The sequence below is a fragment of the Dicentrarchus labrax genome, unplaced genomic scaffold (genome assembly GCF_905237075.1).
Source record: "Dicentrarchus labrax unplaced genomic scaffold, dlabrax2021, whole genome shotgun sequence".
NCBI lineage: Eukaryota > Metazoa > Chordata > Actinopteri > Moronidae > Dicentrarchus > Dicentrarchus labrax.
The window spans coordinates 7674335-7700359 of NW_026136714.1; the positions used below are offsets into that span (position 1 = coordinate 7674335).

At 39.4% G+C, this 26025-nt stretch overlaps 2 protein-coding genes across 4 annotated transcripts in view; both read right to left on the reverse strand.

Annotated features, from left to right (window-relative positions):
• LOC127376337 (GDNF family receptor alpha-2) overlaps window positions 1–9375 on the reverse strand; it is a 46429-nt gene extending 37054 nt beyond the window's left edge. Inside the window, exons 1-2 of the mRNA XM_051423112.1 lie at window positions 8736–9375; window positions 7164–7520 (exon numbers count right to left, since the gene is read on the reverse strand). Coding sequence (XP_051279072.1) covers window positions 7164–7520; window positions 8736–8787 — 409 coding nt within the window. The 5' untranslated portion in view covers window positions 8788–9375. The remainder of the gene's footprint in view (window positions 1–7163; window positions 7521–8735) is intronic.
• Window positions 9376–12819: 3444 nt separating this feature from the next.
• On the reverse strand, window positions 12820–21871 carry bco2l (beta-carotene 15, 15-dioxygenase 2, like). 3 transcript variants are annotated; one of them, XM_051423285.1, is made up of 12 exons: window positions 21807–21871; window positions 19950–20127; window positions 19365–19576; window positions 18800–18915; window positions 18582–18684; window positions 18286–18426; window positions 16378–16538; window positions 15801–15971; window positions 15021–15158; window positions 14212–14394; window positions 13933–14043; window positions 12820–13397 (listed from the first exon to the last, which is right to left on the reverse strand). In XM_051423285.1, the coding sequence occupies exons 1-12, from the start codon at window positions 21838–21840 to the stop codon at window positions 13281–13283; spliced, it is 1665 nt and encodes a 554-aa protein (XP_051279245.1). In that variant the 5' UTR covers window positions 21841–21871; the 3' UTR covers window positions 12820–13280. The 3 variants fall into 3 exon arrangements, with proteins under 3 accessions (XP_051279245.1, XP_051279246.1, XP_051279244.1); XM_051423286.1 differs by having other exon boundaries at window positions 20072–20127; window positions 21807–21845; XM_051423284.1 differs by having other exon boundaries at window positions 19950–20169; window positions 21807–21843.
• Window positions 21872–26025: the final 4154 nt, after the last annotated feature.

Here is a 26025-nt window from a genome sequence, read left to right on the forward strand (position 1 = left end):
TAAGCAAAGTCAATTTTAATAACTGTCGTTCACCTTGTTTTGTTTTTTAAAGGTGCCCTATATTGATTGTGTTCCTGCTTGACACTGATTTTATATGGTTCCCTATATTTGCTGCGGGCAACGTTGGAAAAAAACTAAATGCTCCTGTTACATATGACTTTTTATTTAAATTATAACAAAATATTGCAACACTGCTTCTGTTCTTATATTAATCACATACAAAGAAAGCTTAGCACAGCTTGGGCAGCCTGGAGCACAGCCGGAGGTCCTTAGCAGAACCCTGCTGGTTGTTTCACAAACTCAGCTGGTAACAAAAGGTGACCGAGCCTTTTCTGTCAGAGATCCCAAAGTTTGCAAATGAGCTGTCAATGGAGATAAGGCTAGCCAGAACACTTTCCTCTTTAAATTACTTCTCAAAGCATTTTTATTACATTAGGATAAATGCATTAATCCTTCCACTCAGCTTCCTTCCAAATTGTGTTCATTTCAACAAAGAAAAGATAAAGTGGAGTGATACCACAAATGCATCTTTCTTCAAATTGTGCTTAACAGAACACAAGTTGAGACATAAATTCAGTTAACGGCTCAGCTTTTGAAGTGATATTGACATTTTAAACTCAATTTCAAACCATCCAAATAGAATATTGGATTAGCTCAGAATAATATTTCAAGTCACAATTCCAATCCAGCGTGGCGTGGTCGGCAAACACAGCTGAGAAAATGAGTGCTAAAATTTCCAGCCTTCCCTTTGGCTATGTGACTGTAATGTTAATATGAATAGTTACACACTCGCTTACCTAAATCAGCAGTTTAATACCTGGTGTCAGGTACTAAATGTTGAATATGGTGTAAATCCTGCAAAATTTAAGCTAAGTAAAAACTGCTATCATCTTTATGGCATAGCATATTGGGGAGACCATTAAAAACAGGCAGCAGGCAGCAGCCCAATATATCAGACTCTCACCATTTTATATTTTATATCAATATGAATGAATAGAAAACCCCATTGGAAGATATACATTTACAACAGCTTAAATAGTCAATATTAAGCAAATTAAATATTTACTCTAAACATGATTAGTTCTGCTGCATTGGTAACTGAGGGATGACAACCCAAATTATTAATCTAACTGCATAAATTGTGTTTGACTCCTGGTTGTGTTTTGAATTCCACCATATGGAAGAAAGAATACTTGACTGACTTATTTCAACAAGTACCTACGTCAATTAATGATGTAGAGAGTGTGACAAAGAGTGACAGAAAAAGAGAGAGAGAGAAAGATAAGTAACCATACTGTGATGACAGCCACCAGGCCTGGTAGTTGACTTTTGCGATGCACATTCATTCAGCGCCGCTGCGAACCTTTCTGCCAGGAGTGAGTTTAATGCCCACATCATGACAGTATTCACTGAGCAGAATGGCCCGTCATTCACTCTCCCGTCTGATAGAGAGCCTGAGAACTCACTCTGCTATAAAAGGCTAATCTAAACCCCGCTACCTGGCCCTCATTTCGGCCGCACTGTCACTCTCTATAGCAGCCTCATAGTGAATGGGAGTCATCTCGGGCAGTTCACCTTACAGTATAGAAAATCATTAGACAGATTTATGAGGACAAACAGCGGCTTTTTTGTCATCATATTTCACTGATCCTTTTCACATTTTCAGACGAAAGATGAAAGGGGAGAAGGAGGAATGAAAAGGACGAGGAGGGGAAGGCTCTGAAAGACCTTATTGATCACATCCAGAAGCTATCGACAGGTCCCTTCCTCTGATGATGAAGTAGCCACCTAGCGAGTGCCGACCAGGTCCCCAGTGCAGGGAGGGAGAAAGCAGAGAGGACATATTCAGCATGCAGGAGCCCGCTTCCCATATCCCCTGACATGTGGGGCAGGCTGGAAAAATGTTCTGCTTATGACAGTGGATGGCTAAGGTAATGGCCGGTGACTGCTACCATTGCTCATAGTAATGATGGTTTCACCCAGGAATACTGTGTACCTTTGTAGCCCCCCTCCTCTGTCGTTTCCCCCCCATGACTCCCTCTTTCTTCCTCTCTCTTTTCTTCATTCTTTGGTTTTCTCTCTTAAATTTTCTTCCCCCCTCATCATCTATCTACCGTTCTGTCCTCACCTCCTGTCCTCACCTCCTGTCCTCTCTCTTGCTCTCTCCATTTCTCTTCCTCCCTGTCTTAGTCTGTCATGATGTGCACAGCATTCTTACACTGTCCATTTCATGTCACTTCCCACAGCATTAGGGGCCAACTTGTGGTATTAGCATGATGCAGTGACATATTCAGAGACTGACCTTTGCAACGCTGACATTCATGAAAATGGAGAAAATAAATCATTCCAGAAAATTGTCTGATACTCTCATCACTTCGCGTAAAGATACAGCCTCCTCTCACAATGAGCTAGAGCAGACTTGTGTGGAGCACTGGTGGCGCTATCCTTTCTCTCTCTGCAGTGAAAGTTGGCTCAGCTAATTAAACTGCTCTGAAAGGTCCTCACAAAGGATCTTCGATTCCTACTTTGAGACCCAGTCTATGGTTTCGTAGCTGAGGCTATGAAATAATGTATGTTGGAGTTGTGAAACTTATCGTTTAAATGACCAATTCTACTGCCACCTACAAGGCTATATCCACATGAGGCCCAGAGCACAATTGAAAGAGAACCGTAGCCATCTATACAATATCCCTGTGTGTAGCAGCCAATGTTTCTTTCTTAGTAATTACTTCTTTTATAGATTCAAACTGCTAGACCTCATTGCCTCACACCGACACAGGCTCATTCAGAGCAGAAACCACCCATTATCCATCAAGGACAGCTGCATTGACACATTGAATTCAGCTGCCATTTTCCGTTAGAAAACACAATTAACAGGTCATCATTAGCACCATTACTGATGTCTGAAAGACTAGCAATATAACACCCTTACCCTTTAGTCCATGGTGATCTCAAACTGCAGGCCTGGGGGCCATTTCCAGCCCTCCATCTCTTTCCCTCCGGCTCAAAAATATAATATAATCTGGCCCGCAAGATTACTCTTTATATATTTATATATCTATTTCTGTAGTTGTTCCATATCAATTTAAACTACTCCTTCATATACAATTAAAATAAAAAGACAGTTTAAAAAAAGGGTCGGACCTTCTTTTGCTGTTTGGCTGCGGACAACAAATATGATATAAAATCATGATATAAAAAATTATAAAAACTGTTGTTTTTGCATTTTTTTTGTTAAGTATGATGTAAGTAATGGAAATAGTTTCAGAATACTGCGTTTTCTTGTAGTACTTTAACATTGAAGTGGCTCTCCTATGAGATGACGATACCAGCAATTGTCCTATGCCAATTTGAGACCCCTGCTTTCCCACATCATAGTGGCCGGGTTCCTACCGGTAAATAATGCCTTCTGAAATTGAAAATGCTGCAGAATCGTAGCTGCCAACACCTGCTGAAATGTGTCAAAATTATTTCTGCTGGTATTTCAACAAGACACATCAAGCAACACTTGATGACGGTACTGAGTCACGTTGCTGTCGTACTGAGGCTGAGTCTGTAAAGTGTTTTCTCAGCAGCAATGCACTGTTTCATCACACACATTGTCGACTTTCAAAGATTCAGGCCTCTCGCTGGACTTGTGTAACTGGAGAGACTCATGCAGCTCCTAAGTGTCTGGACCTTGTTTGCTATAACCAATGTAATTTACGTCTCACGGACACAAGACACACTGCAGCCTGAGGGCCTTCTCACCAGGGCATTTTATGGTAAGTCTGGTTTGACTTGGCTAAAGATTGCATGATTAACTTTTAAGTCTCAGGATAGATTCTTCAGTTTGCTTTCAAATAAGTAAAGAACAAGAAACAAGAAGAGAGGTAAAAGAGGTGCATGTTGCTTTGCATGAGCAATATCTAATGACGTCACATCACCTGAGTAGGGTGGGGGGCGGGGGGCAAGTGACGCTGATACTTGGCGGATGATGTTCTGGTTTAGCAACGATTAACAAACATCTCACATACAAGGTGACATCACACACTCTCTTCAGTCCTTCATTGTTTTGAACCATTGTTTAATGTCCTTTCAGGCCATGCCATGAAAATTCTACATAATTTCTTTTAAATTTGCAATGAAAATATAATTGAATTGGAAAATTAAACTAATAACTTGTGCTTTAGCCTACTTGTCTTGTGTCTGGCATCAGCAGAGGTAAGAGAAGGGCAAGTGGTTGTTTTTGCCTTTTTTATTTTTATTTTATTGGCAGTACCAGTCCTAACTTCACCTTTGACCACTGTTGTCTCCAAACATTAATTTCTACATCAGCTTGGAGGCACACATGATGTAAAATACTATGACAAGGGACAAATGGGGTACCTGCAAAAACACAATTTTATAAATACATTCCTGCCTGTGTTCAGACTATTGTCTATTCCATATGGCTCAATTCTTATTCGATATAAACATTTCTCTATTGTGCACATTCTGGGAAAAATATTATGTAGAAATTATCATTCTTTGATGCCCATGTTCAAAAGAGATATGTTTCTTTCCTATTTGAGAATAAAACTACAAACCCGGCGACGTTAAAGAAAAACTGGTCTTTAATATGAAGCCTAGTTGATATGAAGCTAAGCCCTTTATCTTTCAAAAGTTATTCAAATGTAAGACGTTTGATTTATTTATTTATTTTTACTCTTAACTGTGTTTGTCCACTTAGGCCTTATTCATGTTCACACATTTTATTGAACTGTTTACTACATTCATTTGGTTCTGTGTTTGAAATAAAGAATATTAGTATACGTACATAAGGTAGTGTGATAACCTTGCCTGAGGCAGTGGATTATTTGTGTGCTGTTTGTGTAAGGCTGGTCTGGGAGCAGAGCATTGTTTCAGTCCCAGTCCATCCCTGGTCGACATCAGCTTTCTATTCACAGACACAATGGTTTAGCCCTCAGGCTAGCAGGCCAACGCACTGCCCCCGGTCAACACGGGTCATAAGAAACATACCAACTTATAGCTGCATGGAGCCTGATTTCTATATGGCTTTCTACCCTTTGTAATGGCCTTAGGTTGCAGAAACGTGGTCATATGTGCAAAGTGGCTAAATGTGTTTGTCTTCAAGCCATCAGCCATTGCTTTTCATATAGAACTTATCACATTAGTAAAACTGACAAAGGTCTTTAACAGTCTCTGCCCTTTTCTGTCAGTTAGTCATATTCGTCCTTTCATCTTCTCTAGCTCTTCTTATTTTCTTTTAATCCCTAGTTCCTCACTTTTATTATCTTTCTTTCTCACATACTATTGCACTCTTCATCTCTATACATTAGCATGAGTAAAATAAAACTTTAATCTACATTACACGTTATCTAACCAAACAACTACATCAAAACCTTTCCATTTGTCCACAACTTATTTTGGTTGTGGAAGAAGTGGTTTAGCACCATTTTGAGAGGGTCTTCTGGGATTCAGCCCATCGTGTTTGTTTCCAGAGATGGATGTTGTACATAGATTGTTTCCAGTTAACAAAAGCCTGCTTGACTGCACAATGGATCGTGATTAGATTAAAGCTGCACTGTAAGAGCTTTTCGTTTGTGTTAAAGCAGGTTTTATCTCCGAGGGGGACAGGGCCAAAACGGGACACTGCTGAGAGGCATTTATTCAGAAAGAAACACAAGCTCTGTGAAGGGCATACTGCAGGCACAGGAGGTCTCTATCCTTGACAGCCAGACAACTTGCATGATGCATTCAAACGCAAACACTTTGACTGATGCCACTATTTGATGGGAAAAGGAGAAAGAGAGTGAGAAAGTGACATAGAGGGACAACAGAAAGATCATTACAAAGGAGAAAGAGTTAGAAAAGGAGAGAAAGACAGGAAGGGAGACAGAAGGCCTGGGGAGCATCCATGTCATTACATTTCCCTTGAACTCGTGTCAGGGACCCTCTGCTGCCATCAGTCTGATGAAGTGTAGCTGGTGCTATGAGCAGTCAGCCTGGCGGATCACTTCACGGATCACAACACAAAAGCCCAGAATGCTCAAAGCTCAGAGACTTTGCAACATTTCCACCATTACCCCACGTGTCAAAAACAGCTGAGTACATTATGTCCTCCATGTTTAAGTGGCACGACACTTGACATCGGTCGCAGAGACTTTGGCCATGTGTACAAGCATGGTGAAATGTCACTCTTGGGTTAAGGTCCCCCTTTAGCTCGATCCCCAGGGCACGGCATCAGCTCTGACTCTGAGTCAGATCGGTCTTAATGTGAAACACTGTGTGCTTTTGACCCTGAAGGATGGACCAAGAGTGATGTCAGTCCAAGAGGCTGCTTTATACTCTCTAAATGTATTTCAGTGTAAAAATCTGAGGGTTTCAATGTTACAACAAGAGTGCTATTTAATGTCCAGCGTAAGTGGACACAGGGCCATTGAGCTATACGATTGCAACCTAATTACATGGTAATATGGAACACTTTAGGTGAAAACCAATAAGTCTACCATAACAGGTCTACATAATGTAATCCCATTATAGGTCCATTACCTTTGAGAGGGTGAGGAAAGTAGGAAAGCATATATTTTTCATCAGGGGCTTCTGGGCATCACTATAAGGGGGCATCAGGGAATAGGGCATCAACAGTAGGTGTGGTGTACATCCTTCTTGTCTTTACCCGGAAAGTACCATGGTACTTGAGATCGGAAGATTCATTTGACATAAATGTTACAGCGCTGAAAGAGTGCACTAAGTCATAAACATTAATATCAGTAGAGGTGTGTGCACATCCACAGACACATTAATATTTACTATTTACTGCAGCAATTTACATGAATCTTCTTACACTCATATAATGTTGTACATGACCACAAGGCTCAGGTAGAGCCCTGCTATACATATTCAAACAACAAAAGCATTGAAGATGTCAAAACCACAGTGGAAATACAGAAGGAAACAAATGACACTGAAGACCCAAATCATTCAAAATGGGCTCACTGGGAAAAAACATGAAAAAGGCATTTGCTAATTTCTCATAAATGCATTTGTAGTTTTAAAAAGAAACTACATGGCTTAGAGAGAGTGTTACTATATTACAGGCTCTGAAATTGCCAAACAGTTAAACATGATGTGATGTGAATTTTGTGGGACAGAGAATCATAAAACAATCTGCCTCCTACCTTCAGTGAGTCCCATGTGGATGGTCCAGTAGTTCTGCAGACACTGCAGCTCCTTCTTCATGCCCCTCTTGCAGCGGCAGTCATACAGAGGACTAACCAGCAGCACTTCCAAGGCAGCCTGGCACTCCCTGTTGTTGTCCAGCATCGCTTCCTTCTCCTTGCCCACAAGGCACTGGCGCATCACCCGGTACCGAGAGCTGCAGTAAGGGTTCTGGTTGCACATGTCACTCGCCTGGATGCAGTCCACCCACTCCGGCTGAGCTCCAGGCCCAGACCCGGTGTTTGGAGATCCTGGAGAATTGTTGGCCAAGGACACGGACGAAGCTGACGGACCATCCCAGGAACTTGCTGCCTCATCTAGATGGGGACAAGGAGACAGAGGTGGAGTTGATAAATTGTAAATGAATGTGTGAGGGATTTTACTGTTGAATATGTGTGTGAGTGTAAGCAGATATCTAAACCTGTTTTCAATTTGTTGATGCAACAGGTTGTATATGAGACCTATAAAAAGGTTTGATGGCCTATGACATGCCCACACATGCCAAGGCCTCTTTTAGCAAAACAAGTCTTCATGGTCCACATGAGTCTTATCTACATGGTGTCTTGTTATGCCTCATTCACATTATACTCAGTGTAGTCGCTTTAGTGCATCTAAAACCCAACTGCAGCTTTCAGTTTCCTATTAAATCTAATCAAAGGAGGACTTGATCATTGAAGAATATCTAATTATCTCATTGCTAACAAGCAATTAAAAGATGTGAACTACACTTAATTCACATCTAGGCATCCACGAAATGAGCTTAATATGAGTAAACAGTAATCCACAGAGCAGACTCAAGTGTTACAGTTTGACAGGAGTCAAAATTCAATCGCACCTTCACACAAACCTAAGTAGGCCTACAGACAATTCTGGTGAAATGACAAGAGAGACCCCTTGTGGTGATCTTGAGCACTGAGCTCAGAAAAGGGGATACTGCAGAGAATCAGAGAGCAGCGGGCAAGGAAAGAGTAAAATGAAGTTAACTGTAAAAAAATATTTCATCTGTCACATTATTTAAACTGAAGTACCAGAATGTATGGACACTTATAATGATAATTATATTGATGAAAAACATGGTGATGATGATCATGATGATGTATTTTCTCATATTCAACCAAGCATAAGTGTGTAATTGAAAAGACCACACAGATTTTCCATTTACTGACTAAAGGCTGGACTGTGCTGTTACAATAATTAGCTTTGTATTTCTGCTGTGGAAGCTGTGGTTGTTTAATGGATCCACTATAAGTGATTCACTCGCATAGATCAAGTTCGGCCTGCGTGACAATTAAACATAATCTAATCAAACCATCCAGCATACAACAGTAATGCCCATCAGCATATAACTACACATAAGGGAAAAAAACGGAATAACCTTGTGCGCTCAAGTCAAGTCCAGCATGAGAAAAGTGGACACATAGCAGACAATGCTCCCTGACAGTAATTACTGATGTCAGAATGTATCTATATGAGCCATAAAAATCACAATTTGCACACAGTTGCACATGTTGTTTCCATATTTCACTTCTCACCTAAGAGCAGAAGGAAGATGTAAACGCACATCCACACAGTGACAGACTTCATGTTGGACTCAGCAGGAACAGAGGTGAGTTAGGATCCAAAAAGACAATATTTCCACCTTGTGAAAGGTTAATTCCCCTCTCCGGATCCTTGACCCAGGCGTATGGCTAAGTGTAAAAAAATCAATATCCTCATTAAAGACGCCCCTTCCGAAAAAAAAATCCTCGACTCCCAAATATAATCCACGAATTATTTTTTCTGGAATATTTAGACTAACCGCGACGCAGGAAAATCCCCTGATATTGAAAAAAATAAAAAATCAAATGCCAATCAATCATTCAGTCAATCCATGAAAGCAGTTTCTCAGGGTCCGTCTGCTCTGCGTTCATACCGACAAACTACTGAGACTTGATCTCTCCGCATTATAGGGACTCAGACTGCCCGCTCCAATTGCCCCTAGGAGACAATTTGTCCCTAAAACATCCCTTAAACTGGCGTAAAAGGATCTGTCAGCTATGCCAATATCTCTAATGAGGTAGAGGAACTCTTCTGAAAGTGCTACAAAACGCTGACTGGATTTTTTTCCTCCCCACTACTGGCTCCCTCAAAAATCTGTGCGCTCCTCTGGAGGGAGTGAACGCTTCTTTCGCACTGACTGCATGTGTGTCGAGGCATCACAGCACTTTATAAAGAGGAGTTTCTGTGTGCCAGCAGAGGGCGCTGCCGGTGGCTGCTTTCATCACATCGAGGCCAAATAATAAATGTTACCGTATAGAAAAATCACCACGTTATTCCTGTAATTCTCCTGCAGGGAGTTAGGGAAAGATGCACCTGTGGTACTCAGCAGTGAAATTATAGTGACCTTACTTGGCCTGTGAGGTATTTCTTTGATCCCCTGGGGTATTGTTAAAGGATTTTCTGGGAAAGCTTATACATTTTGTGAAACCATTTCTGTGATTCATGTATAATATCCTTCTTACATGATTGCTATCTCTTCCACAGGGGAGTCTTTATTCTTTCTTGTTCAGGATACATCTGTGGGAGTGATGAGTCCACTTCTGCAGCAATTCAAGGAATGAATCAGGAAGCAACAATAAGTGTGTTGGCTACTTGAACTCATAGCAAGAACATCCGGTCATCCAGCACATAGTGAGTCTTGTATTCCAGTATTTAGCAAGGCCACAAGGCCAATTCCTTTTTGTGTGGCATTCCCAAAACTCATAAAAATTTGCAAATGATTTTTAGGGATGGGGTTCAAGGGTGAACTTAACAATGATGGAGAAAATGTCATCATTCAGTACCCCAACACTTCACATGACATCTGTGTTTCCTCTGATTGAAAGAAAGATTTAAAAAACGATCACAATGCATCTTATTATATTTGTGCTCGGAGGAAATAAGCCCACAACCCACAGAATCTGCTATCTTTCAAAGTGGCTTCACATTAAACAAAATGACTTTGTTGTGCATCATCGCTTAAATAGTGCCTGGAATGTCATAAATCTTTACAAATCTTGAAAACAAAGTCTCTATTTAGAGGCTCTGACAGTGACAAACTGCAAGGCCACTGGCTCATAATGATGTTTGACTGTCAGCAGCCCAGGCTTCCATCCAAGAGGGAAAAGAGCTTGCCGTTATAATGGCAAAATCAGCCTCATTCTGCCTGTATTGGCCCAGGCTTATTCTCGTCTGCCCCCGGAGTTTGAAGTCTCTGCCATTATGGGGACACTGAAAAGCATCATGAATGCATCCTGCATCTGTCCTGCAGTAGTGTTGCAGTGACGGATACAGCCTATTCTTCAGTTGCTTTTGAGCAAAAATGCATTTTTTTAACACAGAATGGCAACCTTGTGCTTTTTGAGCAAGTATTTCTAAAAACCAGACCAATGTTCTTATCTTATTTTAGCAGATAACAAATAAGGTGTTTAGTTATCCATGTAGTTTCTTTCTAAAGAGCAGTTGCATAAACCGTATAAAGTTTACAGTTGCCTGAGCAGTAGGCTCAGGAGGAAAAAGAAATTTATAATAACACAAAAAAACATGAACTCCAGAGAGAAACATTAGCTGCAAACAAAATGAATAAAACAGCTAAATTTGCATTGTGGATTCTTATTCAGACCTTGCATTATTCCCATCAATGATGTCCTCACATTTTTTTTCTTTAGCCAGGCTGTCAGGTCCATGGTGGGAGTTTATTCTTGTTGACATTGCACGATTCACCAGCTCCTTGGGTGTTTAATTGCTCCATTCTGACTTCATAAAGCATCTGCAGTTTTTTTCACATACACAATTAGAGGGAGCCCACAGAGAAACACACACATGCACGGCTCGTATGCGTACATGCTTCCATAAATAGGCATATACTTATGTGCACTGGAAAAGGCGCTTGCAGACACATGCACACAGATGCACATAATTGGTACGTCCAATAACCGTGCTCCCACAAGATGGCTCAAGACCGTGAAGATAGGGAATGACAAATCTGGATATAGAAGACATTGTCCCCACTATTGAGGGAAATCAGTCCCTGCCTCTGAGAAGTGTGTCTAATATGGTGAATATAGATGATATCATTATGAATTCATGGAATATGAAATAATGATACAGATAACAGTCAAAGTTAAGACTCTGTGCAATAACTTGTGCTTAGTGAGACAGCAGTGGATTGGGGATTTCACCCATGAGAGCTAGCTCATGCTTACTCTCATGGGTGAAATATCACCTTGAAAGCAGGGCAGACAAACTTGCATACAAATGTTGTGTATGCCAGTTTATGTGTGTTACAGTGTGTATAGGTGCCTGCACAAGTGAGTGGGTTTTTAAAACGACTGTAGTTTGATCTTCATTCAAACTAGACCCAGGTGAATCCGACACATTTAGTGTTAACTATCTAAAATAACACCTTGAATGAACCATTGATCCTCTTGTTTTATGTTTTATCCAATAATATTTAATTTAAAAGGATGTTGACATTGATAAGGATTTGCTTTGCCTAGCAGCTTTGCAAACACAAAATTTAGCTTGCGATTTATCTGAGGGCAAAGGTCGCTGTATCTCTCTCTGCTGCATACTTGTTGGAGAGAGTACTAATGAACCTGAGCATATAGTATTGTGCATGCACACACAAGGACACACATGCAAGCACACACAGAGGTTAAGCATGACTGATTAGATTAGGAATTATGGGCTAATTAATGTGTATCTTGAGAGACCTGTACAGCATGCTTATTAGGAGACACAGCCTGAGTTGAGCAGAACATGACAAAAACATAAGTGTTGTTAATTCCCAGAATTTGATTAAATTAAACAGAACTGTATAGCTCTGTTCCCTCCTGATTTATTCAGTTCAGTGTAACAAGAGAAGCTAAAGATGAAACCTCTGCCTGTGTGTACTGTACAGTCATAAATTATTGAAAGTTGGAGCTTGCTGTTGCAAAATATCTTTAAAACTTCTGTAACTGTAACTCTTGACTGAAAGTCAATTCTGAAATATTAAAAAAAGCAAAAAATATATGGGTCATAATATTTTCGAAACCTCTCAGCTTTCACACAGCCATGGTGCCTGTATCAGGTGCAGAGCCCGGAGTCAGTTCAAATCAATCCGTTCGAATCAATGTGAGAGGGAAAATAGCCAATGAAATAAGCATCAGTAAAGTCAATTGTGGAGATAGTGGAGTGACAAGTGAAGCTGTAGGCTACTTCACATTCTGGGTAGGGCTTGTATGCTTTATTTTACACTGTTCTGTTCAACTCACAGTTCAGCAAAATGAAACAACAAGCTACTCTTGTTCCACACAAGGTCCTGCATGTCAGTGTTTATGTGTATGTCAACTTTGTTTTGGGTTGTTTTGAACGTATAAACAGCTCTACATTTGTGATGTGACCTCTGCTAGACTCTCTGGAGGCTATCGACCAGTTAGATCCATTTGTTTTCCAAGCATTTCAGACGTTGTCCATTTCTATCACATTACTTTGACAGAAATTGAATTTCCTCTGATGCATTTTTATGTATCCTAAGTGCTGCTCTGTTCTCACTGGGAGTATAGCGTTTCCAGTGGTGTGATGATGCAAAAACACTATGGGTTTAAACAGAAAAAAGGGGAAATGGATTTTATTTTAATGTGAGTATTGCCTTTCATGTTGTTGGGTTTTTTTTATTCAAAATGTTTTCCACATGAATTATTAGTCCTTCCAAGTAAGCAACATCCACATTGCTGTTGTCTAAAGGCTGTTTCAAAATCTTTCAAGAGCACATAAGAACACACAGAGGACAAACTTTATCAGTGTGCTGATGCCATGCTGGGTTTTCTGTCTTTGGGATTGTCATCTTTCTGACTATAATGGCAGCACACAGAGAGGACATGTACCTATTCTTATCAAGGAGGCACAAACATATAACATGAGTCTGCAGTTTTTATGCAGCTCTTCTTTCTTTTCTTCTTTCTTTTACTGTTCAGGAATTTTACAGGCAATGACATTAACAGAGATAACTTTTCTGTAGCTGGTTGCTGGTTCGATTTCAGCAATTTGCCACAGAGCTGCAATCAGAGGCACATCTAGCCCATCTCGTTAAACACACCATGTGTCCCGTATGGGATATTGACAGGGACCTCTGCTCTGCCCAGCTCAGTGAAGGTCTTGGCATCCAGAACAAGCAGGAAAGTACTTTTCTCCTGGAAACAGAAACAGAGGAGATTAAATATGTTATGTAAAGAACAAGGTTACCCTTATCACAATAATGATAGTGAAAGTACCAAACCATTGGTATTGTCCATGCATAGAACATATATATATATATATATATATATATATATATATATATATATATATATATATATATATATATACATTGCGCACAATATATATATATGGCACAACAGATAAACATCGACAGGTGATATCGGTGAGTGCCTTCTTATTTGCAGATGTCAGTCAACAATGCAAATATTGGCCCAATACAGGTGTTCAGCCAGTAAATTGGTGCATATATATGCACGTGTCACATAAAAATTTTATATACAATGCTGTATGACTGACTGTGGTTATGTATCTTTGTTCTTTTTATTTCTCACAGTATAGAGTAAAAGTACACTGTAACAATTTAATGTGAATATCAGTCACAGTAATGTGGTCACTGTTGAAGTTAACAATGTCTGTGGCTGCTCTAGAAAATTGTTTTTGTGGTTTTTTTGGTAGTTGTTAACTTACTTCCCTGGGTGTGATGATGACTGACAAGACCACTCCGTCATCTTCCTCAGTAGCTTTGGGCGAAGCAACAAAGACAGGCTCAGACGGGTACAAGCCAGGGTAACGCCACACCTAGACAGAGAAGATTACATAAATATCCCCTTCACTCTGAGCTGTTTCATGTTATAAAGCCCAACTCCCAACCTGCTGCCCTCAGTGATAGAGAAATAACTTTGATGTGATAATACTCGGCCCAGTTAACAATGAGGTCTCCTTAAGAAGTCTTTGATTGATAGAGACCTTAAGCTCCTTGGTGTGGACATCCATCTTGAGCAGGGAGTCACTGAAGACATGTCCAAAGCCACAGGAGTAGAAGTAGCGGTAAGGTCTTCCATTGTACTGGTCGTAGTTGATCTGAGGGAACTCAAGGCCACCGTACTGCAGCAGCTCGTCGTCGTGAAGTTCCTCATGGGTCATGTAAACCTGTGGGGTCACAGGAGAAAGTCAGGGTTTTTGTTAGATCAGTGCAACTTTTACATTTTAGCCCAGAAGTTGGCCCAGTTAATGCAAACCAAAAGACCTGATTTACTGTACACTGTTATGCTGTGAGGGCTTGAATCAACACTGCATTATTCTCTAAAACAGGTAAATGGATACCTGCACAAGGTCCTAGGTGTGCATTTCAAACTTTAGTTAAGAATAAATCGATTTCTTTAATTTTGCTTTAAAAATATATGTACCTTCAATTTCAATTACAAAGCACTTTCACTGCTGTTTTTAGCTGTTATATCACAGGACAGTGTCAGTCAGGTAGTCATGACAACTGAAGCATCAACCTTTCTTTCAACCTTTTAGTCTTGAACAGCAAGGTGGACTCATTTTGACATCATTTTTATCTGCTGTAAGTCATGAAATTACTATCTTGCAGAAAGTACCTTCAGTGTCTCATCATGTTGAATAATTGAGAGTGTGTGGGAGTGAATTTGCTGTATTCATCATGATTATAGGTCTCATTCTTTACTTGATTCCAGGAAAACCAGAGCAAGTGTAATGTACAGTTAAACTCATTACTTTACAGAAGGAGTGTACTGCACTCAGTTTAATTCTACCTCTCGTGGTTTTGTCTTCTTTGCAGTGGCTTTATAGTTATGCAGAGTGACAAGGTTTTGGTCCAAAGGAGTTTGTTCATCCACATTCAGGGGTAGGACGTATCTCCTTGGGAGGTTTCTGCACAACGAGTTGTAAAACTGCCAAAAGAAATCAGACAGCCATGAAAAATTGTGAGTGTGGCTCCTGACTGAAAGATGCAGTGCAACCTCAGGAACAATCAGACCCACACAGATACAAAATACTGACACAAAATGGTGCTGCTATTTACATTGTTTGGAGGCATTTTAATTTGAAACTTTTTTTTTGCTTTAAATCACACACTTCACCACATTTTAAATAAAAAATTTATCAATTTATGAGTGAAAAGAAAAAGTAAAATAAATGAGTATCAGATACATTTCATCTACCTCTGCCTTTTGCTAATGATAGATGACCTTGGTGTAAAAAGATGGTCTTTACATACAGAACCACAAAAACCTCTCTAAATTCTTGCTCATGCATGTTTCACCTTCATGTTTTGTGGACATTGTTTAAAGAAAGAAGAAATTGGGTGGATGAATGGATGAGTTGATGGTAATGTAAAAAATGCAAACTACCTGAACACTGGTGGAAACAGAAACACTATTATGTAAAAATCACTCCTGTTGAAATAGTTCAGTAAAAGCCAATACTTCAATCTGAGCTGCTAACTGTCAACAAATTAATGAACTATTATGTTCTGTACTATTATGCATTTTTGAGTGTGTGTGTTATAGTACGATTCCCAGTCATGCATTCACCTTGTCCATTTCCTCTCCCAAGCCTCTGCGGATGTTCTCCAGTGTGAAGTCTCCAATGACCTCACCGTCGTCCCCACAGCACATGTCCATAACCAAGAACCCATTGTCTTCAAAAGCATTGATCTGATGCAGTGTGAACATGGGTGCTGCACGGTACCTCACCTCACTCTCCTGTTGGACCAGCCACAGCAACCAATCAAAAAAATAATAGAGGGTTGGAAAGGGCTTTGGGCAAACAAAGAGTTTCTGTGTTGGTTTTCACATTTGAGCACAAGAGCCTTCACTGGCACTGCTGTTATTGTGTTGCACCTTCACATTATGAAAGTTTGATATTGTATGCTTAATGGGTATGCTGTGTAATGAGATGAGAAAATTGAGAGTAACAATGTATGAGAAAAGGCTACACCATCAGAGTGTGACTTCATCAAAATAAATAAGGAAAAAACTTCATCATGCGTGAAGAGATTAGCTTGCAGTTTTCCTTTTTTGTTCTGACTATTCAGCAAATGGGTGTGTGTTTCCTACTTCACACTTTGCATGAAGTCCGCTGCTGTGCAGTAAACTAATTTTAACCCACCTTGCCGGTGTGCCTATTGACCAAGTGGAAGATGGTTTCATTCTGAGGCTCCCAGGTCATGATTTTATGAAAGCTCTTTCCCTGGATTCTGTACAGCATGAACTTCAGCAGGTCCAGCTTGAGTGGTTGCTCAATGAACACAATGTAGTTCTCCGACATGACTGCACACACAAGAGGAAATGTATGCATAAAAAAAAAGATTGACACAGCTTATTCATCATATTTCATCATAATAATTCATATTTTTAAGCTTGTATACTATAGACCTGCTGTGTCATGGTGGGATAATACATTTCAATTTGGTTACAGACAGAGAGCGTAACACATCAGCGCAGTTCTTCTGATTCTGTATACTTTCATGACAGAGCCCATCGGTTTTTGCAATGCCCCCACTGATATGCCTCATAAATATTTTCATAAACATACATCAAATGGATCATATAATTATTGCAAGGCTGTGTTAACTGTCAACATGATTTCAGCTGTGAATTAGGTGTGAACCAAATTTGTGATAAAAAATAGTAAAGCATTTATGTCCATATATAAACTGAAAATGAGTGACGTAAGTAAGCCCCATGTTGTTTATTTTGAATCAGTAATGCTGGGTTTTGTAAAAATGCCATGAGACCCTTTTTCTGAAGTTACCTGCCTTTTTGTAGGAGGCCGCATCCACTGCTACTCTGCTTTTGGCCAGTCATTTGCAAAGTAAATCTTTCTTGCCTCATTACTAACCTTTCCTGACACATGAGACAAAAATATTGTGCTATCAGATAAACACGTGAAATAGGGGCTAAACATATCCCCCTGTCTACTGTAACTCTACTGACAGAAGTAATTATGTGGTTCCTTGTATACTGGTACAATGTTCCATCACTTGTGTGATTTCTTGGTGCCAGACAGTCTGGCAGTGCAAGGGTGGTCTGCAGATAAGATAAACTGAGATGTAATCAGGGGACTGGTGCAGTATGAAAACCAAATGGAGCAAAAATGTGTTGTTGTGTTTGCATTTCCTGATAGGCATCAGCTTCATGCATCATTATCAATGCCTTCTTCATCAACTGCTTGGCTATCAGCTGAGTAGTAACATCCACTACATGTTGTGTTGTATGTGACATCATACAGATGTACTGTGTGGCCATTATAACCTGACTTTTCTCACTTTTACCCTGCTGATATGCTAATGGAGGTGCTGTTCCAGCTCCCTAAACCCCCCAACCTCCACATTATATGCTAAGCTTTTGATACTGTTGACTTTACTAAGATCTAATATTCATGTATTTGTTTATTAGGGGGATTAGTTCTCCCATCGGAAACAAGGACTCTGCTGGGGTAACTATATTTTTAAGAGCTCCCTTAAAAAGCGGAGTCTATTCCATCAAATCTAACATTATAACCATTTGCTATAAATGATCAAGTGTCTCTGACTGAAATGTAGACATATAGCAGTAAAACTGATTTAAAAACAAACAACAAAACATCATTACACAAATGATCTTGGTACTGAATATCTCAGAGTTAAGTCATGGACGAAACTACAGTAAAACAAGTTCATTGTGTTTCTTTTAAACAGATTTTATATTTTTACAGAATATAAGAGAAAGTGTGTACTTTTGTGTGTGAGTCAGCGGCAGAGTTATAGACAGAGAGAGATAGTGAGAGCTGAATAGAAAAACAAAGGAGCTGTGATTGACAAAAAGAAGCAGGACGTGACTAGAATTGAAATTAGTAATTAATAAGAGCAGAAAAAAACTGTGACGCTCTCTTTCAGTGAAGTAGACTCACCCCGTCACTGCAGGAAAAAAACAAAATCTCTTATAGAATTCATTAATTTCACATCAGCATACATCCAGCATGCAGACTACTTAAAGAATCTGCAGCCTATTTGTTATCCTGTAGTGTGTGTCTCACCAAAGCTGTGATAATAGGAAGGTTTCCTGGGTTCAGCTGCACGGATGGAGCAGATCACTTTAGCTCCATTCAGGTCTGCAGAATCCTGTGCTTCTGCCTTCTCCTCAGGAGGAGGTACACGGATTATGTTGTAGAAGAAACCTAAGGAGGCCCAAAAACAAATGCTGTTGTAGAGTACTTTTTTCAGGATCACATAAGGGTACACAAATAAAGATGTATGGTTATATATATATATATATATGCTTAGGTAGGTAGACAGGTGAGAAGCAAGGAGGCAAGGAGTGAAGGAAGGTTACCACTTTTGCCGTAGGAGTTGCCCATGTTGTACGTGGCCCCCTCGCGGTCATAGTGTGGGTGAGCTGTAGCCGAGTTGACAGCAATGTATTGACTCCAGTCCACCTTAAATGGTCAACATTTGTGTTGTTGTCATCATCATCATTAACAGTCACCCATCTTGACTGCTGATCAGCATTAGCATTCAAAAGAGACTTTTATATTTGTTACACTGACTCACCTTCTCCTTTGTCTCCAGGCTCTGTGGATCCACTCTTCTCATGTAGTTGGTTTCCGTGCTGACATAATAGTCTCCCTTGTACTTGACAAAGTTTACACTGGCGTTATCTGTGGCCTCTGTTCACACATACAGGTGTCAGGAATATATTAAATATAACTCTTCTCACAGATAAAATGACTATTTCCATCAAATTTTTTTCCCCCTAGTTTTTCAGAAGCTTTATGTCATGATTATTTCCCTCACAGACAATTACACACACACACACACACACACACACATATTGACTTGTGTTCCCTTTACCTCAATAAAAACAATATTATGTAACACCAGCTTTCATTAGGCCAGAAAAGCAACATACAATACAGCACATACAGTCAAGGACATGAGCATTGAAGATTTTTTTTCCTATTTGTTTGACTTTTGCTCTAGTGATCTACCTTGTTACCTATATGCACAAATAAACTGAATATTTTAATAATGCATTTGGCACTGCTGGGGATACATTATGCTGCACTGAATCAGATTACACATGGGAATATGCAATATGTAAAGAGGACACACATACTAGGAATCTGAAAGCGTGAAAAGAAGCGTGCAAAGATGTTCTTGCAGGGATCAGGCATGGCTAATGTCCCGAACTCTGAAACAACAATGCGGTTCTTCTCTGAGTTGCGGACATATGAGTCACTTTGCAGGAATCGACTACTGTAAGTGACATTGCCATTGCAGATGTGGAACCGGTGCATCATGGCCATGCCGTCAAACCAGTGGGTGTATCTGAGTGAGAAAAAAAAGTTGATTTCGCAGAAGGTTATTGGTGTAAGACAAACTAGATGGAGTGATTGAATTGAGAATTTGGGTGAAGGAGAAATAACCCCTTTTGTGCTCAGTATGTGCTAACTTAAACTACATGATTTGAATACCCCTGCTGCCTCTTAAGATAATTCACTGAATATCTGAAAACTGTATATGCTGAACAAACCTGTTAAAAGTATAGATACACAGATACAGGTACAGATCACATGCTTTTTCTTTTCTTTTTTTGTAAATGCCTTTGTCATGCCCATTAAGCTCACTTAAAGTAATTTAAATAATTTATGTTTTGTATAAATTTGGCCATGTTTTTTTTTCCATGGTATATCTCTAATACCTGTCTTTCCCAAATTCAAACTTCCCAGGACCATTCCTCAGGAAGCTCCCATTGATCCAGGCTGGAATAGTTCCCTTGATGGTGGTGGGGATGGGATCAGGAGTTTCCTCCACAGAACTCACCAAAGGTGCCAGGTTCTCCAGCCCATTGGCCTGCGGACAGCGCTGCCTGCTGGATACTAAGAGAGGAGAGAGGAGAGGAGAGGAGAAGAAAGGAGGATCTGATTTCTGATTAAAGTACACTCTACAATCTGTGAGATATTTTATAATAGAACTTCAGCAGCGGCTGAACTCTTGGCCCCACACCTTTTCCACCTCTCACTTTTTCTTATTCACCCCCCCCACAGTCATGCATAGACACTAGGTGTGGTGCTGTGAAACATTTATAACTAGAACTTTGAACAAGTGTGAATGAGAAAGTGATGTAAAAACCCACAGAAAACGATTTGTTAGCAATTAGTTGTCTTTGCAGCACTGCCAACATGTGACCTGCTAATATCAACACAAATCAAGAAAGGTCTTTAGCAGTTGTATCTAATCAAATTTTTTTTTAGACCACTATGTTATAAACATACAGCCCATGTCACACTTTCACACATTCTACAGTACATATCCTTTTCTGGTTCCTTACACCACTGCAGATGTATTTTTTTCAGCTGTCAAACTATACAAGTGATTAAAAAATGGCTTAAAGGGAAAAACATCTCTTCTGTGATAGGAAACATTATGTACTGTAACAGCTCCTGCTTGTGTGAACTCATGGCTCACTGGGGTCGTGCACTGTGAATGGCACTATCTACTGTCTTATCCGTTATCCAATAACCAATTCCCTTTCATTACCTCATATCTCCACACATAATGGAGATTGTAAAATATATATGAGAGTTACGTGATTAGCAAAAACAAATCATCTGGGTTCAATATGGAGCCCCACGCTGAGCTGAGGTTACAACATCACAGTTTTTTTGACTATGTGAATTGTTATTGCATCCAATCAGCAGGGGCAGAATTTTGTTCATACCCATGACACTAGTACAACAGACAATAAAAGCGAGAATGTGCAATAGAGAGATAACCACTGCAGGCTTTACCAATCTCTTACAATGTTGACTTTGTGAGTTTTGATTGTGATTACTGCAGCATTGCAAATGATGCCTGAATGTGTGCTGTCATTTTTAAGGGGGGTATTTCATATAGTTTCCTACTGCTGCATTCAAAATCGAGCCTCTGGAAAACAAAACAGCAAACACTGACGAGCCCTGAACTGTTGTGGATAATAGCTTCAGGTATTGCTTTTTTTTTAATCTTTCATTTTTGGATAATAGCAGTAGCAACAGTAGTTTATTTGTAACAACTATTGCTTTCACGAATTGTTTTCCTCGCAGCACCAACAGCATGTCAGTGTACAAATAAATTACCTTGTTGGAATTAGCCGTCATACTCCTGCACATCTTTTTAATTTCTTTTCTTCCCGTTTTTACTGTGCAGAGACCTGTCAGACAGTTTTCTTCTTTAAGCTAACAGCTGAGAATGACTAAAAGCTGTTAATGAGACATTGTGCATATTCTTTCACCAGCTCTGATTCAACAGGAGACATTGGAGCAGGAACAATAGAAATATGCCAACATGTCCTATTGTAACTGCAGCTCTGATTTTGAAATGCAACAAAATATCATTATGACTAAACCACATTATCAAAATGCACGTCTGTACGTATGTTTCTGTGCGGAAGTTTAGGGTTTTTACAGTAAATTCTTTTGCTATTGTTTGTCCTGTAAGAATAAAACATTGAATCTATAGTTCATCTATAGCCTCAATACAGTCTTCAGTTGTTTTGTGTGTGTGCAAGTCTACTCACTGCTGTGTGTCTGTGGCTCTGTGTTCTTGGACATGGCTGGGCGTTCTGTGGATTTGATCTGACAAATACAAAGAATTTATACAAGCTCTGAGGAAAACCTTTGAACCTTTGGTCCCTTGCCACGTGAAGGAAGCGATCGGAGGCGGTACTGTGTTGACTATATCGTTAAACCAGTCCTAAAAGTGACAAGAAAGGCAGTCACAATTGCTTCATGATGCAGGTCACTGTTTGCAGTGTGACATAATGCATTAGTGTACATTTCTTAAGGATAACAGACAAACTACACTACGTTTAGTATATTTTTCCTACATTTTGAAGAAAGTGAATTAATTGGTTGAATCATTATCATCACTGTCAAACAAATCCGGCACACTGTATTTACTGTATATAGACATGTGTACATGCATACACCCACGTGTACTTTATATCCATTCAATATTTATGTATTGTTTACAATTTGCAGAACTTTCCATTGTAGCACTAGTCATTGTTGTTTTTTTACATACTATATTTATATTTACACCCATTTTTTACTTTCTTGTATAATAGTTCAATGTTTATGTTTACCTACCTTTGTTCAGCTTTGTTGTCCTACTTTTTAGCTGTCTATTTCTATCTTTCCTGTAAAGTGTTATGGTGTGTGTCTAAGAGCAATGAAAACTTCATATTATTTGTATGTGTACACACATATTTGGTCAATTAAGCTGTACATACAGGCCCAACATCAGAGCCATACAGTCAAGGTTAGTACACCATGTCATGTTTATTATTATTATTATTATCAATAGCAGTAGTCATGGACGTCTTTATCGCTATTGTTACATACTCTATACAATTCTGTCTCTGCAAATTAGCTTTAGATTATATTATATAGCAATAGTCCACATACGTTTTCAGCTTTTATCTTATCTGACTCTACATTTTCTATCTTCATACAGTTTAAGGTCCGGAGTCACATTGCAATCAGGGTTCCTACACGTTCATCAAATTACGTAAAATATCCATAATTATTGTTAATATTACAACATGTAGCAGCAGAGTATCTGACTTAAATATATATACACATACACAAAGGTAATGAGGGTTTTTTTTCTCCTCAGTGTTAATTGGTGTGCAATATTTAGTCAGTGTGTCCAGTTCTGATAATCTTTATGACTTTACAGGCTTCCCAAGACCACAAGTAACCCTGCATGTAGGAAAAACTGGCCTCCCAGATCTGAAATAGTTGTGGTGGATCCGTAACCAAAATTACTATGAATAAATCTGCAGATATGTGTGTATAACCGTAAGATGTGTGTTAATGCAGAACAATGCAAAACACTAAAAGGGAGAACATTCAAATGTAGAATAATAAAACCTTAAGTAACAAACACTTTTTTGTGCACAAAAATAAAAATGACAAATGTGGACAAGACTATATAAAGTAGACAAAATAAGATCTGGGTCTCTAATATGATTTATAAATGTTAAGCTTGGTAGAAGGATTTATATTAAAGACCCAATAAATCTGCAGCAATGCATAGAAATAAGAGCATGAATGTAAAATTAAGATTGTAATAGTGTTCGAGGTCTCCTAACAAATATAACTGGTTGTGGAGTTTGTAGTCATTATGGTGTAACAAAGATTTCTTGTCCTTTACTAGAAAGCTGTACCGCTTTACACTTGGTGTCTATGTGGTTTCAAGAATAGAAAAGACAGAAAACAGAAAACAATACCACTGTGATTAATTATAATATAACACACAGTATAACTGCTATTAGTTACACTGCCCACAGGGTATCAATACAACATCAGATATGCAGATATAATTAATCTTGAAAGAGAAGTGGACGGCCACATTATGAACTAAGAAAGCTTCTATTTGTTTGTAGTAAAAAATTTACTTGTGAGATTCCACAACTATATCAAATTCTCACACTGAGAAAATTAGTAAAAAATAAGTTTTTCAAGTTGCCAGTCAGTTAATGTCCTAATGGCACTGTCTGCTTACATGTCTAGAACGTTAAATTACACACATTTAAACGTTGAACACCTACTCAACCTATATGTACAATGAAGGCACACAATAGTAAGCATTCTTACATATTAACTGATACAAGCAGCCCCCTGTACAGACAGCAAGATGACTTATAACCCAAAAATATCCATCAAACTCACTGAACTAAATGAGCAAATACACCAATTAAGCGCTCAAAGTAGCTGATTGGCAGCTGAAATGCTGCCCAGTGAAATCGAGGAAGGCTGCTATGCCTGAAATCAGTGGTGTAGTGCAGGGTATACACAGGCATACGGAGCAGACCCATTTATTTTTAAGTCGGCATTGGGGATACCCACTTCTAAATCCCCTCTGATGTTTATCATTCATTAGTGTTTTGCAAGCTGAATTTGTTCCTAGGATGGTAAAGCAACATTAGTGGGCCAGTATTGATTGCAATATCTGCACCTCTTCTGTGGCTTATGTTAATTTCATAATGAACCTTTCTCCCTGAAGTCAAGCAGCAGAGGTTAGGTGACAATGTGCAGACACTACTGGCTCATTTTTGGGTGATTATAAGTGCAAGAGTAGTCTTACATATCACTGTTCGTAACACAGGGCGTTTATCCTTTGCTGGACAGGCCGCTTAAATCAGGGCATAAATTATTATACCCTCTCCTCCAGGCACCACTACACCACTGCCTGGACTCTATGCAACCCTCTTAAAACAGGCGGTAAATCTATTTGTCACACAAAAAGGCAGAAAGGATATTATCCAGCAAAAATAGAAATATGGAGTGAGTTTATTATAAACTATTGGCACATGAGCCTATGAGGCAAATGTAAAATAAAATAAAATACAACATTCAAGCAGTAAGCTGTTCTAAACACTACAGCACTGAATGTGGTGAGAAAGACTGCACCCAGTCCCACTACTCCCCTGCTACGCTCTCCCACTCAACATGAAAGAAATGGAAACCTGGCAAGTACGTACAAGATCTGTAGGAAGACCAGTTTGGTCATGATGTGCTTATGAGATTTAATTAAATCACTTGCTTCCAACCAGGGAGTTTCTAAGGGATGACAAGCCAAAAATGTTGGGAAGCACTGAATTAAAACCATAGTCAAAACAAAGACATCAAAATGAAATAAACATATGTGCCAACAATCAAAAAGTGAAGGCAGGGAAAGCCTTCTGTTAACATCAGTAGGAAGGATGTGATAAAAGCAAATCAGCAGCAGACAGCCAATGTTTGGATTTTCTTCAGCCTCCAGCTCAAAACACACTGCCTGTGGCAAATAAGACAGCTCCTGGAAAATACAGCTGTATATTATTTAAAGGCAAAAAGCTTAACAATATGGACGTTGGTGGGTTCAGAATGCGCTAAACATTAGTTATTGCTACAAACCCACCACACTGTACTACATACCAGTGGTGGTATGTTGGATACAAAGAGGTATGCAAGGGAAATTAGTTAAAAACCACACAGTTGACTGCAGCCAATAGCACAGACCTGCCACAATAATGTTTATACTTTATTGCAAAATCTTTCTCCTTTGCTCCACATGGAGAATGGCAATGGGCAGTACAGTGTTTACTGCCCCAAAGTGATATAAACCAACCATAAACCTCACACAGAGTGTCATTCAGGGTTCAGCTGCTGTTCTGATAGGGAAAACAGGCTGAAGTGTACCTGTTACAAACCCCCGGGGGGCGTTTCAGTAAGTGAGGTGTTCTGCTTTGCTCAGCCATGAAACTAGTAAATCTCATCCCACAACATGACAGACTGCATTTGACTGCACATAAACATATTTGAGTGGTAAGGCACAGATATTGGGTTGGTGATATTTTAGGTCAGGTTAATAATAATTTGCTGCAAAAACTGAATTTACTGAAATCATTCACTTAATCTATTTTTTATCTTTTTTTCCGTTTAATGTAGTTATAGCAATTCAATGCGCACCCCAGTGAATGAATACAAGAGGTTTAATCAGAAAGGGAGGCATCTATTCTGGACACTGGCCTGTAATAAGTTTAACAGGGTTTTACAGATTTGATGAGTAATTTTAATTAGCTTTCAATTAATCGCAAACCGCAGCTGAAGAGGAGTTCACACACGCACAACAGGGATGCGTGCACACACACACACACACACACAAGTGCACCTTGAGACACACACACACACACACACACACACACACACACACACACACACACACACACACACACACACACATACACA

What these genes read in the sequence shown, in the direction of transcription:
- bco2l (XM_051423284.1), bottom strand. Translation starts at nt 21,840, where the DNA reads ATGTCCAAGAACACAGAGCCACAGACACACAGCA. An exon ending in TTTGAATTTGGGAAAGACAG is followed by an intron (nt 19,577 to 19,949) that starts GTATTAGAGATA and finishes TTTCTCACTCAG; the next exon opens with ATACACCCACTGGTTTGACG. An exon ending in GCCTGGAGACAAAGGAGAAG is followed by an intron (nt 18,685 to 18,799) that starts GTGAGTCAGTGT and finishes TGACCATTTAAG; the next exon opens with GTGGACTGGAGTCAATACAT.